At 37.0% G+C, this 15,650-nt stretch overlaps 2 protein-coding genes across 3 annotated transcripts in view; both read right to left on the reverse strand.

Annotated features, from left to right (window-relative positions):
* LOC138715008 (trypsin alpha-like) overlaps positions 1–880 on the reverse strand; it is a 56,411-nt gene extending 55,531 nt beyond the window's left edge. The window contains exon 1 of the mRNA XM_069847384.1: positions 791–880. Within this exon, the coding sequence (XP_069703485.1) occupies positions 791–805 (15 nt within the window). The 5' untranslated portion in view covers positions 806–880. The remainder of the gene's footprint in view (positions 1–790) is intronic.
* A 4,058-nt stretch (positions 881–4,938) lies between these two features.
* LOC138715009 (trypsin beta-like) overlaps positions 4,939–15,650 on the reverse strand; it is a 67,453-nt gene continuing 56,741 nt past the window's right edge. For both annotated transcript variants that reach the window (XM_069847386.1, XM_069847385.1), the window contains one exon: positions 4,939–5,121. In XM_069847386.1, the coding sequence (XP_069703487.1) occupies positions 4,975–5,121 (147 nt within the window). In that variant the 3' untranslated portion in view covers positions 4,939–4,974. The remainder of the gene's footprint in view (positions 5,122–15,650) is intronic.

The following is a 15,650-nucleotide window of genomic DNA, read 5'->3' on the forward strand; positions in this document are numbered from 1 at the left end:
GTACATTTTGTTGCAACACACAAATAGGTACCAATCAGAAGGGATAGTTGATGGAACTTTCTCTTTTCCCAAAAACAGTGTGTGTGGCCCTTATTTTTGTGCATCGCAGCACCCAAAATGCTATAAAATAATATAGAAATCTCCGACCTGGCCACCAAATATGATACGTACAATCTTAGTTAAAAATACATTTTGGAATTTGCAATAAAATTTTTCGAAAACAACTGGGTGTTTTCATCTTTCAGGGACAAGATATGCCACATAGGCAAAATTAGTCTCTATTGTCAAAAGATACATTTTCAGGGTCTATGAATGTATGAGTTTAGGCACAGTCTTCTATGTAATTGCACTTGCTAGTGTTTATGCACTTATCATTTAAGGATTAAAATAAGTTTTTTACCTAAAATTCGAAGTCTACAAAAAACAGTGTAGAATAATGTTTTTCTTTGTGTAATGTTATATATTCTTCATAGTGAAATAATTATGTTACACATATTCATCATACATTTTCTTAAAATATACTAATTCTAGGTCTGCTACGTTTGACCAACGAGACACTGAGTGCTAAGCAGCTTTCCATGCAGGATTTTCATGTTGCGAAAAATATAATGCTGATGAGACCACAGCAAAAATCGAAGACATAAACTATATGATTGTTATAGTTCTATCTTAATATAAACAAAGTAAAACGTAACTGATCCTAAAGTAGGATTTTCAAACATACAAAATATAAAAATATTGTGAAGAAGCATACATATTGAAATTACTCAAACAAAATTAATATACCTACCTTGCTTTGGAACATGGCGGCAGAGCAGACAGGCAATGTTGAGACGAGTAACTTTTCGAGGACTCATGTATGTTTATATACGAACTTTTAAGCTTTACGTAATGCGGCAAAAATGATAACTAGAGAAGGACAACTGATAATGACGTGTTCCCTGAAGTTGCTTGAAGAACTTTTTTGATAACTTAAAACTACATTTCTTTGTTTTTTCCCTACGATTGTAACGGTGTTCTTATTACCAGTATTATAAAGGTATTAAGTTTGTAATTTTTTTTTGCACCATCATGCTCTTTTTTCATACTTATCATTGTTGTATGCCATGTAACTTGAAGATACAACACGTTGTCGGCTTCGGTAGCGCAATTGGTATAGCTCTGGTCTTTTGTGCTCGAGGTAGCGGGTTCGATCCCGGCCCAGGTCGATGGCATTTAAGTGTGCTTAAATGCGACATGCTCATGTCAGTAGATTTACTGGCATGTAAAAGAACTCCTGCGGGACAAAATTCCGGCACACCGGCGACACTGATATAACCTCGGCAGTTGCGAGCGTCGTTAAATAAACCACAATTTAATTTTTTTTTTTTACATGTTCAGTGGTTACTATGAAAACACTCGAAATAACAATGCAGTAAGTAAATTACTTACGTGTTGTAAGTAAATTGTCTACGACTTGACATACGGTCACTTGTGAATTAAAAAAAAAAACAAGGACTCTGACAAAACAAGCTGTAACTTTATTTATTAATATTGAAATTGAAATTGAACTTGAAGTTTAAACAATTATTGTTAAATGTTATGGGATAAAGACTGTCATTCTCTTTATTTATAGAAATAATTGAGACACTTCAATTTCGTGTATATTGCAATAGCTTATTATTTATTTGAACAATGCATGCACATAAAAGACAGTTGTATCCGACAAATAAAACAAAAGAATATGAAAACACAGTCGCCTAGTAAATTACACATTGCCATTAACAAAATGACAAACGCTCAGTTCAAAATTAATACACAACTAAAATATCATCATCGTCATCGTCATCATCCAGTTCAAGCATCTTTTTAATGGTATTTCAACAGATCGTTGTCCAGGAGGGCGGTAAGGTAGCACTGTCTTTGGCCATATTTCTGTTGGCATTCTCTCGACATGCTGTTTCCAATTAACTCTATAGATTTGAAGAAAATTTAATATAGGTTGGCCGTTCAATTCTTCCAAAATTTCTGTATTTCGTTTTTTTATCCCAAAGTGTGTATCGCGCCGTTTTCCTCATTAATTTCATTTCGTTGGTAGTTATACGTTGAACAACTTGTTTGTCAAAGTCCATTCTTCTCATCCATAAACTAAAGTAGGTCGTGCCAAAATGTTGTACATCTTTAATCTTGTATGTTTATGTATTTGAAAACTGCAGTCATAATGCCGATAACTTTTACAAAATTAGTTATTTTAGAATCGATTTCCTTTTCTTTTTCATATGAAAGACGGTACCGGTACCCTAAATAGTTAAAAGTGTTCACTTGTTCTAGAATTCTGTTTTCAATACAAATTTTACTTCTTATTGAACATTTACCTTTAAACACCATAACTTTTGACTTTTTCTACAGAAATGGTCACATTACAATCTTTTGCAACTGTTTTTAACGAATATATTGACTTTTGGAGATCATATTCTGAAGTGGCCAATAGAACCTGGTCATCTGCGAAATTGATTGTATCTATTTTGGTCGTCCGTCTGTTTGGGTTTTGGAAATACCATTTTCCTCGCTTCTGTTATAAAGCACTTACTAACCTGTGTTGTTTTTCGTTCTCCGTTAGCATGCCTACTGATTTACAAGCCAGAGAATGTTTAAGTGAAGCATTGTCATTATTATTATTATTATTATTATTATTATTATTATTATTATTGTTTATTATTATTATTATTATTATTATTATTATTATTATTATTATTATTATTATTATGCAAAACACACAGAGAAAAAAAAGCTCACCCTGTGAGCTTTGCCGAGCTAGCCCTACTGAAAAGTAGGAGGCCCTTGCCCTTCAGGGATTGAACGGGCTTGTCTATTATTATTATTATTATTATTATTATTATTATTATTATTATTATTATTATTATTATTATTATTATTATGCAAAACACACAGAGGAAAAAACCTCACCCTGTGAGCTTTGCCGAGCTAGCCCTACTGAAAAGTAGGAGGCCCTTGCCCTTCAGGGATTGAACGGGCTTGTCTATTATCATTATTATTATTATTATTATTATTATTATTATCATCATCATCATCATCATGTAAATCATATTGTACCATTAATTGAAACAGAGGGACAAATTGATTCAATATAATCTTTCGATGTACTTCCGCACTACATACTACTTCATAAGGAAATATTGGCCTTCCTGTAAGCTACATAAACTGGTTCAAAATTATTTACCTAAGTCATAAACTTTTATGTGTAAGACTATTTAATATACACTCTTATTCTTATACCATAATTGTGGAGTCCTAAAGGGCTCTACTTTAGGACCTCTCCTATTTATAATATTCATAGACGAAATACGATATATGTAAAAGAATAAGTTCTGGCTGACTATTATTTTCCGACGATTTAAAAAATTTTCGTACAATCAAAAGTAGTGCTGACTGTTCATCACTTCAAGGTGACATTAACTTAGTTGCAAAATGGTTGGAATACATTGGTATGAAAATTAACGTCTCCAAAACTAATGTTATAACTTTTTTCTAGGAAAACTTCTTCACTGAAATTTAATTATCTAATGTTCTAATTAACAGAACGGATTCTGTAAAAGATCTGGGAATACTCATTGACAGTAAACTATATTTTCATAGTCTCGTTGATTACATTTAGCCTACAATCACGCAAGTGAGGCATATGTTACACATGTTGAATTACAACCTTTTCGATGTATCTTGGAGCAGTCAAAGAACCTCCATTAATGAAAACAAGTTCTGTGGGAGCTTCATACGAAATGCCACCCCATACCATTACTGATGCATCTTGGAAACTGATAAGCGAACTGAAGGTACATGGAGAAAAACGTTCTCTTCTCTTGTCCACACTCTTTCACGTCCATCTGGTCCACACCTGTGGAGTAACGGTCAGCGCGTCTGGCCGCGTCTGGGTTCGAATCCCGTCGGGGCAAGTTACCTGGTTGAGGTTTTTTTCCGGGGTTTTCCCTCAACCCAATACGAGCAAATGCTGGGTAACTTTCGGTGCTGGACTCCGGACTCATTTCACTGGCATTATCACACCTTCATTTCATGCAGACGCTAAATAACCTGAGATGTTGATACAGCGTCGTAAAATAACCCAATAAAATAAATAAGATAAAAACGTCCATCTGTAAACTAAATTTCGATTCACCTGTGAAGAGCACTCGTCGCCACTCCCCCCATGTTCCAACTAGCATGATTGTGAGCAAAACGTAATCGTTCAACATGATGTTGCTGGAGCAATTCTGGGCTTTTAGCTGGTCTTCTGGATTTCAGCCCACATTCATCCAGACGTCTTCTTACAGTTCTCTCATTGACGTTATAACTTGTCTTATTTCCTGGAGGGCGCTTCTGGTTTCAACAGCTGTGGAATGGCGATCTCTTAATGTGTTTAGGACAATAAAATGGTCGTCACGTTAGGATTGAAAGGGAAGAGGTGGCCCACAGGTACTTCCCTATTATGTCGCTCACTGCAGTACTTAAAAATTATGAGAAACAAGGAAGGGGTTGTTATCTGTCTTGGAATGTAAGAATGAGAAGGGGTGGCTCGCAGGTACTTCCCTATTATGTTGTTCACTGCTAGGAAGGAGTTATCTTGGAATGTAAACTCTGTACAGGCTGTTAAGAAAAACAGTAAACACTTACGAAAAAAAATGCAAAAATAAATAAATAAAAAAAAATTTAAAATTAGGCACTAACGTCGAAATACGTATTTTTGGGCACTATAAAATCCCTTCATTTATACCTATACTTCCATGAAAAATGTAAATATTAAATCTCAAGCTTGTATGTATGGCGGAAAAAAATAGGTTTTTGCCTAAATTCTGCTGTCTAATAACAATCAGTATCTTCGAGGATATTGGATAGTGGGATTCAAAGGAGTGCAGTCCCAGTTTCATGGGGAATAAAACACTGAAGTATGTGTCTATATTTCATTTATTCTCTATCATCACTTCAAATATCGGTGACGTCTTTCACCCATCCACGGAAATATGACACGTTGGATAATACACCGGGAATTCCTTTACGTGCACATCCCAGTCCCCAGGATACGACGCCCAAGAGTTTCCCGTTCACGACAAAGGGTCCACCAGAGTCTCCCTGAAAACAGAAATATGCGAGTCAATTTGCACTCGATCTATTTCATTTACTTATTAGTATCTATTTATTTATAATTTTATTATTCTAGAATATTTGCTGATTGGTGAACGCATACTAAGAGACTTCAGTAAGATGTAACAGGGTACAACAACACAGTCCTGTGCAGTCAGACACAGGTTGTAAAAAATGGGATACAGACCATAACAGAAAGAAGTGTCACAACTGAAATCAACAATCAGTGGAAATAACCTGACTGAAATGTAGTGCTACACATTACACTAGACATATACGAAGAAATAACTGAAAAAGTATTGTACATTTAAGACCATTTTACAATGTGGGCGAACTTTGTAAGAAATGTGTCGCGATTCAGAATGGGAGTAGTATGAAAATGCAGACTCACTGATAGTTATAGTTAGATTTCATGGAATTGCCACGAGAATCGCAAGGTTTACTGCGCACACGGTATAGACTGTATGAGAAGGGGGCGTGCCACGGATGGAATATGCCTCTGATATAAGCACTGAGCAGTATACTTCGGTTACAATAAAACCTGTATCCTGCATTCAAGAAATATAATGAATGATCATTGAAATAGGAAATGTCTAAACATGTATATACACAATTATTTTATAGTGAGATATATTAACTCTTAAAATTTAATGTAAGATACTCACGTCATCCTTGAATATGTGCATTGCAGTGAAGAGTTACGTACATTTTGAGCGACTGCAAAGTAACCTCCTCCGATGGTCACTTAAACAGTTTTTATTTTGGGAAAATGTACGTTCAACATCACATGATGTAATACGTACATATTTGAAGAACGGAAAGTCACTACCTTTTAGTACACCAACTTCAGATGTCTTGTCGTGACCTTATGGTACATCATTTATAATACGAAGTTGTGAATAGGCAGAATATTTAGCAATAACGTTTCTCAACTTACATTTCACTTTTTCTGAAATTAATGAAGTTTTAGTTTGGATAACGGTTTGTGATACTTTATCCATTTTATTAAGGGCTTCTGAGAGTTGTAGCTTAGACGATTCTAACAGAATGATGCTTTTGGACACGATTTTAAAATTAGAATCAATGAACAGAATATATTCCAATAGCTGTTCAGAAGGCAATGATTTTACAGCTGCAAAAGTGGAACTGTTTGTGCTATCCAATGCATCAATTACCTCCATTATTTTGCCGTAATGTTCTGCATAATAATTAACAGCATCCAACCACGTTCCCCAGCGAGTCAAGACTGGCTGCGGGGGTAAGGTATTCAAGGGGCAATTATTTCTAACAGCAACACTCTCATTGTAGTATGTTTGATTGAATTCTTGTCTGCACTGAACAGATGTGAAGCTTTGACTATTCCAACCACAGTAATGCAGAAACAAGTGCTTACATAGGTACACATTAGCTGTAGCTGCTCTATCTATTTGGATCGGTCACAACTCTTAACATGAACTGCTTATACTACGAGACCGGGCGGTCGCTCACCTCCTCTATACTACCGTACATCGGCAACCTGATTGCATGCTGCATGTGGCAATTCAACGAAGTCTAGTTATAGTACAGGTACGGAATTAAGATTTGCTGCTTATCTTGATGAGAGCCCAGCTGTATGTAGGAACAATTTAGCACGACTGTTCACAAGTAGCTTATATACAGGGGCTCTTGTTTACTGCACATGCGCAGTGTGTTAGGCGAAACTTACGCATTAAGGGAGTCCAAATTTTATTTCTGAACCTGTACACGAAGAAACGCGGGTCTTACTGGAAGTTTTGTGTTGAATAATTTTTTGTGTTATTTTTTAAATTATTTCAGGTTAATGGACAACAATATGGAAAAGGTCTTAACTAGATTAAATAAGAATTTTATAAACGAAGTATCAATTGTCGAAATTCTATACCAACTGAAAAAACTAGCTGTGATTTTAGTTTAAAGATATTTGAGTAACAGGTTAATAAGTTTTCAAATTCCGTAACAAAGCATTAAGATATAGTTGAAGAAAACATCCTGTGAACAGATTCGTGCGTCACATAGAAATTGTACTCGACGTACTCGCAAGTCAGGAGAAATGTACGCATGCAGCATTCTTGTTTGTGCCAGTAGCAATACGATGTATCTATAAAAGGGAACTTACATAATACTGTATTGGTTTGTATTACTTCGCCTACGTAGCCTAATCTTTGGAGTACGTTTAGCCTTAATTGTGTAAAGCCACACTTCTTTGCACTGCTTTGTATATTTCAACAGATTTTCAGTATATTCTAAGAATTGTCGCAGAGAAATAAGTGGGTTGCAAATAACGCAGTGACAAAATAGGACAGAGCGTTCACTTTCATATTGTAGGTCGACCGGGCGGCGCGCAATCGGCCCGAAGGCCATGCAGAATGCCACAAACCTTCTTTCGCATGCTCTACAGTATAATTCCGTTTCTTTGTAGGATTGGTTGTGTTGACGTTAGATTGCGTGTTATTCTTCTTATTGTGTTAGTGAAATTTTATATTTAGGAGTGGTTGTGTTGACGATTGATTGTCCGTTATTCTTCTCATTGTATTAGTTTATTTGTATTTGTAAGTGTTTAGCTTAACTTTGTCATATGGTACCATAGAAATTTACTGCAGAGCAAAGAATTTTCATGACAGGTACAGCATAACTAATGCTGATACTTTCATTTTCGCACGTTACTATCAGCGTAATCGTCACCGTACTTTGTCCCTTTCCAAATGTCTTTGAACGCGGCTGTCCCTAGTGATGCAATTAATTGGATCGGCAATTAAGTTCTGGGTCGCTGGTCCGTGCACAGTTATCATCAATGTCCACAATAATCTTCAGGAATGCGTCCTCTACAGGGCATAGCAACAACACCTGTCTCTGTACTGACTGACTGCTTCCGACACTCACTCATCGACATAAGCTTCAAATAACATCGCCCACCGCCTGCTAGCGCATTCGCTTGTGTATGATCTTCTCCCAATAATGTTGCTGCTACTTTCTTTATAGTCATCGTACATTGGTCTGCAAGACTTTGCTTATGTTGTCTGTTTCTCGATATAATCCTTTTAGCTTAAATTTGCTTATAGAAACTACACTTCTCTATACTGTTTCGTATAACACCTACTTCTCACTATACGCTTAGCCTTAGAAAATTGTACTGCCCTGAACTGTGTTGCTTATTTTGCCTGCTTCCAAGTATATGCTTAATCTCAGTCACGGAAATGGTGCTCCACTGCACTTCTTCCACTGTGCAACCTAAAATCTGTATTCCTACACGGTGTTTCTCTTATCTCGCCTACTTCTCTTAGGCCTATAGGCTATATTGTACTTATTCTTTTTGTTATAGGAAATTTCACTGCTTCTTTTATGTTGCCCGCATGCCAGTTTATGCTTAACCGTAATTGTAGAACACGCCATACTCTTGAATGCATGCTTTTGTTCCTGTCACCAGCTTTTCAGCATGATTATGTTACGTTTTAAGACCCAAAGTCACGTTAAAAAATAAACATTTTGCAATAACTTAATACAGTCGAAACAACGTCTTCCCTAAGAAATACTGTTCGATTGTCGATAGTTTGAGCGACAGTTGTGGTGGAGTAGCTATAAACATTGGAGAAAGTATATGAATTATCTACCTTCTAATCTATTCAATGTTAACTTTAACAATCATTATAATCGTCAGATCACATCAAATTTCATTTATTAATCAAACGTTTTTAATAGGGAATGAAATATCCACAGTAAAATTCCTAATTTTTGTTCTTGCCTGATATTCTTCCACACTGCACCCATTTCATTCGACTATTTTTTCATTATTAACGCTAATACACTGAAAATCAGCTACAGCAGCTGTTTCGATCTGCACGATTTATGATGTCACAGCACCCTTCGCCTGTTCTCTCTGATAGAGCACTAATCTGTACAACTTTGAGCTCGTGTGGCGGATTCTCGAGGAGCAGTTACGTCTCTGAATGAACTGTGAATTAAGAAATTGTCTATATATATTATTTTAATGTACCAAAGTACATAGCATATTTCCATGCAGATATTCTGCGTCATCATACGATGAAAGAGTAATGGAACGGAGAAAAATTCTCTCCGGCGCCGGGATTTGAACCCGGGTTTTCAGCTCTACGTGCTGATGCTTTATCCAGTAAGCCACACTGGATACCCACCCCGTTCCATTACTCTTTCATCGTAATTGTCTATCAGTTTTAAAATTATAATCTGAGGTTTTACTAATCTTATATTTACTAAATAAAACTTATGTACTTATCATTAGACTTCGTGGAATTGCCACGAGAATCGTAAGGTTTACTGCGCACGCGGTATAGACTGTATGAGAAGAGGGCGTGCAACGGATGGAGTATGCCTCTGGTGTAAACACTGAGCAGTATACTGCGGTTACAATAAAACATGTATCCTGTGTTCAAGAAATATAATGAATGATCATTGAAGTAGGAAATGTCTAAAAATGTAAATACACAATAATTATTTTATAGTGAGATATATTAACTCTTAAAATTTAATGTAATATACTCGCATCATCCTTGAATATGTGCATTACAGCGGAGAGTTACGCACATTTTGAGCGACTGCAAAGTGAACCTCCTCCGATGGTCACTTAAACAATTATTATATTGGAAAAATGTAGACCCTACATTCGACATCACACGATGTTATAGGTGCATATTTGAAGAACGGAAAGTCACTACTTATTAGTACACCAACTTCAGACGTCTTGTCGTGATCTGATAGAACTTCATTTATAATACGAAGTTGTGAATAGGCAGAATTTTTAGGAATAATGTTTCTCAACTTACATTTCACTTTTTTTTAAATTAGTGAATTGTTATTTTGGATAACGGTTTGTGATACTTTATACACTATATTAGGGGTTTCTGAGAGTTGTAGTTTAGATGATTCTAAGAGGGTGATGCTTTTGGACACGATTTTAAAATTAGAATCAATGAACAGAATATCTTCCAATAGCTGTTCAGAAGGCAATGATTTTACAGCTGCAACAGCGGAACGTCCACACCTGTGGAGTAACGGTCAGCGCGTCTGGCCACGAAACCAGGTGGCCCGGGTTCGATTCCCCCGGTCGGGGCAAGTTACTTGGTTGAGGTTTTTTCCGGGGTTTTCCCTCAAACCAATACGAACTAATGCTGGGTAACTTTCGGTGCTGGACCCCGGACTTAATTCACCGACATTATCACCTTCATTTCATTCAGACGCTAAATAACCTGAGATGTTGATACAGCGTCGTAAAATAACCCAATAAAAAATAAAAAAAAAAAACAGCCGAACTGTCTATGCTATCCAATGCATCAATTATCTCCATTATTTTGCCGTAATGTTCTTCAAAATAATGAACAGCATCCAACCACGTTTTCCAACGGGTCAAGGCTGGCTGCGGGGGTAAGGGTATTCCAGGGGCAATTTTTTGGAACAGCAACACTCTCATTGTAGTATGTTTGATTGAATTCTTGTCTGCACTGAACAAATGTTAAGCTTTGACTATTCCAACCACAGTAATGCAAAACCAATTGCTTAATAGGTATACATTATCTGTAGCTGCTCTATTTATTTGGACCGGTCACAACTCTTAACATGAACTGCTTATACTACGAGACCGGGAGGTCGCCCACCTCCTCTATACTACCGTACATCGGCAACCTGATTGCATGGTGCGTGTGGCAATTCAACGAAGTCTACTTATCACTGTATATTTTAATACAAATTTTAGTTTATTACAAATTTTTCAATGTCCTAACTGGCGGTTTTAATAATTGTGTTAATCGAATTAATCACGTATGTTGGAGGTAACGTAAACATTTTGATTAATCATTAGAATATTGTTCAGACAAATACAAATATCCTTTATGTTGTTCAGGAACACATAAGTTATAAATTACATCCCAAAAATTTTCTGGTTCTAGAAACATTTAATGCAAAAAATAGTTGCATTAACTATTTATTGTAAATTTAAACTACTAAATTAATCGGGTGTTTGAAAAGTTCTCTTTAATTCACCCGTGGTCAAGTACTTAGCCTTAGCCCTTCTGTCTTCTATCATGGCGAACTGGGTTCGATTTCTGTCCTGGTTCTGAAGGAATGTGTGGTGGGCAAAGTGGGCGCGAAAGACTTATTTTCCGATTCTCTTGTTTCGCCTTAGCATTGTCATCATCATCCCACCAATACCCCACAATTACCCTCACTCTTCGAGGTCTCGAGTCAGATCTCCAGATCAAATAAAAATGATGACTGAAAGTTGTACACATTCGTGTGTAATAATATATAATTATACCTTAATGTTCACAGAGAGCAAGTGTAGAGGACAGACGTGTTGGTAAAAGCACTCACAAGTAGGTTACCGTCTAAGGAAGAATGGGAGATAACCTAATATCTACAGATTACGCATTGGTTGCTTCAATGCAAGGTGGCGAAGTAGTTTTATAAACCGTGTCAATGCGGTGAGTGCTGTAGGTTACAGCAAAGTTATCGCGGCGGCAGTGTTAGCATTTCTACTAATCGTCGGAAATGTTGTACTGAATCAGGGACCGATCAAAATGGAATCAAGAGACAGCGGAGATGAGGGATTCAAGAAGAAAATGGACTACAGTGAAACCTCTTTTTAAGGAAACCCCCAAGATACGGACACTCCTCATATACGGACAGATTTTTATATTCCAACTGAAATAGTCTAGAAATAATAATGAATTGAAATCTCGTTTACGGAAGCTTTCAGACACAAACACGGAAAGCTGTTTCACAGTTCTAAAGCTTGTCTTACCTCCTGACTGCGGACATAACTTGGATTTCAAGACCTAATGTGTTATAAAAATGGAAAATTTAGTGCAGAAAATCCTTAACATGAAAGAAGACAATAAGGTTCGCGATCGTGAAATTGTATTCGATACACGATAGGGTTAGTAGGATTATTCTCTTCACTTCAATTAGGTCTGTTTCGAGAGACATGGCACCTGAACGTAAAGGTTAAGTTGAAAACAGTAAATTACAGTACTGCATAGCTGTAGACCTAGAATAAAAATGCACGGCACAGTACTGTATTTTCCTCTTTCGGTCTTATCTACCGTAGCTCAAAGTTGCAAATAATTTACTGTAGTATACTGTATTTAGAATTAAACTACAGTATTACATTTCATTTAAAGCGTGAAGGGATAAATAATGCATATTATAAATTTACTGTTAGATTGGGGAGCCTCCCTCCCAATAAAGGACACTTCCCAGATGCGGACAGATTGTTACGTCCCTTCGATTTCCGTAAATGAGAGGTTTCACTGTATATGAAAGAATGAGAGAGTACCGCTAAAATGTAAGTGTTCTTCTAAGAATGTAGACACATTGATTAACAGACACACTGAAGTGGAAGGCAAATTGAAAATGTCGTGATAGAGCAACTCATCTTAAAGGCTTCAGTTAGTAGATAGGAAGCTGAAAGTAAAATAAATAACATTGTCATTTACGGAATGGAAGAATACAATTATGAAAGAACTATCGTTATGTATTGTTTGGTATTTTGGGCTAAATTTAGAAGAAAGTGTTATTAATATTGCCTACATAGTCGGCCGAGGGAGGAATCGGCCGATTGTAGTAAAATTCAACAGCTATTTTTTTTTATCAAGTAACACATTATTACTAATGCTCATCTACTGAGGGGATCAAAGATAAACATTGACAATGACTACACAAAAGAAATTAGGGACATTAGAAAGAAATTAGTACCTATACCAAAAGAAGCACGGAAAAAAGTTCTAAGAGCAGTCCTAATAAAAGATAAATTGAAGATAAATTGTAATACCACAGTCTAGTATATACAATCGCGAAGCTCAATACATAGTAAATATGCAAACATTACATAGTCCACACCTGTGGAGTAACGGTCAGCGCGTCTGGCCGCGAAACCAGGTGGCCCGGGTTCGAATCCCGGTCGGGACAAGTTACCTGGTTGAGGTTTTTTTCCGGGGTTTTCCCTCGACCCAATACGAGTAAATGCTGGGTAACTTTCGGTGCTGGACCCCGGATTCATTTCACCGGCATTATCATCTTCATTTCATTCAGACGCTAAATAACCTAGATGTTGATACAGCGTCGTAAAATAACCCAATCAAATAAAAAATAACATTAGATAGTTGCTCACCACTAGGATCGCTAATATCGCGTCATTGCAGGCAATGTAAAATAGTATCGTCACAGTCTATTGTTTCCAGCACCCTCAAAACTCAAGCTTCGTGATTGTATATAGTAGACTGTGGTAATATATTCGATTTGGAATTCTTTACTCGGCGGCACAGCATAGGAGATATAGTGAGTGACAACACTGAATATGATCGAAGAAAAAATATGACAAAAAGAAAACAGATCAGCCTCACCACATCGGGCAAGCAGGAATAGAAGTTGTTCAAGTGGCAGAAAATCAAAAAGTTTAGAAAGGTTCGAACGAGCAGGAAGTGCAACACAGAAGAATAAGCAATCGGAAGACAACTCTAGGAGAATATCTGGACCGTCCAAAGGTGGTGATATATTAGAGCAGTGACCGGCATGTTCCGTGGTCTGTGACGCAGCCGCCACGCTCTTTGCTCGGGAAACTCTGCATACTGAGCACAGCGAGGAGAGAAGGTTCAACTGAACAGTGGTGGTACGGCGCCTATGCAATGACAGAGCGCGATCCATTCGTCTGCGGTAGTATGGGAACAGCATAATTACAATACATTTGTACGAAAACAAAACTGTACATCCGTGATAAATCAATGTAACAAAATATTTTGATTTGTAATCAAATTTAATATACTTATAATAATATGAAATTCATAATGCAGCCAGCTGCAGAAGCGTTCGCATTATGTAAATGAGGCTCCGAAACTGCTATAAATATACAAATATAGAAATAAATAATTTAAGCAGTACTACAACACTTTGTCTACTCGGAAACTTGAAAACAGTTCAAGTGTTTTTAACAGACTTTTCCTACACAATATACAGATTGAACTATCTAGGCCCTAACTTGGTGAGTAGTATGCAAAGTATATTTCAAGTTTTGAAACACACATCACTTTGAGTTACTATCGTGCCCAAGCCAAATGCTTTGTCGAGATCAAACTGTGTTATGGAGTATGGAGGAATGGCGAAGTGTTTGATTTGTGGCAAGCTGTTTCAGCATGTAAACAAAATCAATATACAATACCATTATTCTGTCTGCCACACAAATGATAATGGCAAATATGGGGGAGAATATCGACAAATACTAGTGCAGCAATTGAAAGATAAATTGTTAAGTGAAGCTAGGGATCACACCGTCAGTGAATCAATGGTAAGCTTAAGGGTTAAGATATAGGATTTCACTAGCCATTGCAAATAACATGCGTTCTTTTAATGACGGGGAATTTGCCAAGAATGTTGCCATCATGACCGCAGAGTAGTTATTCCCTAGCGAAATATAGGAATGTCATTCCATCAATTTATCTCCAAGAACTGTCGTATCATTGCTACACTGACGCCACTGCGCTGGTGCGTGTTAACAGTAATACGACTCAACTGCTCGCTCTTCCAAGCTCTTGAGGCCTGACTGGCTCTTACGTCATAACTGCAGCTTCTGCCGGCCACTGTATTAGAGACTTCTTCAGTAAAACGGACGTCGGGGAAAATACTAATCAAGATGGAAGGAATAATAATGAAGAGAGAAGACCTAACGTGGAAGCCGATGACAGACACAACGAACACGAGGGAGCAAGAGCAGAGGATCGAACATCGAACAAATGAAATCAGCATGTTTGGCGGTATGAAGAGCTCGAGAGGACTGGTGGCGTCTACAGTGCGGAGAACCAGAAGTAGATCAGCAGCCGAACAGAATGCAATGCAAGCTATGGGGCATTCTTAAGAAGTAAATTGGCAAATATGGAATTCCATAAAACTGAACTGATCAATCAAAAACAAATACTGTGCTAAGTACAGGTCATAACTATCAATTAAGGGAGAGGCAGCAATATCAAATAAGCTTTCCACCAATAAGAAATACTAATAACTAGATGGGGAAGTCATACTTTGAAAATATTGTTTAATAACGTGAAAGGATTAAGAAATAAAATTGAAAGCAAGGAATTAGTAAACTTATTAGGAAATAAGGACATTACATTACTAGTTGAAACGTGGTTTCCCAAAATTTTGAATTAAAGATAAATAGTTACATATGCTGGTTATTGGAAGGATGTAGAAGTTACAAATTTGGAAGGAAGCAAGGAGGAATAACAGTAATAATTGAGGAATTGAAAACTATTGTTACGATAAAAAAAAATCAAATATTAAAAATGTGGTATGGTTAGAGATTAATATTTGTAAGAATGATTTAAACCAGAGGTGGGCAGCAAGAGCGGATTCTACTCTCTCAAGGGGAGCCATATGATTTCTCTTCATCCCCTTTCTTCCCCGCCGAACACCCCTCGCAGCGTTGATTCAAGGACGGATGAATATTAAGCGTCCCCGTTTAGAGTCTAGTTCCGCTCTCG

The sequence above is a fragment of the Periplaneta americana genome, chromosome 15 (genome assembly GCF_040183065.1).
Source record: "Periplaneta americana isolate PAMFEO1 chromosome 15, P.americana_PAMFEO1_priV1, whole genome shotgun sequence".
Classification (NCBI taxonomy): domain Eukaryota; kingdom Metazoa; phylum Arthropoda; class Insecta; order Blattodea; family Blattidae; genus Periplaneta; species Periplaneta americana.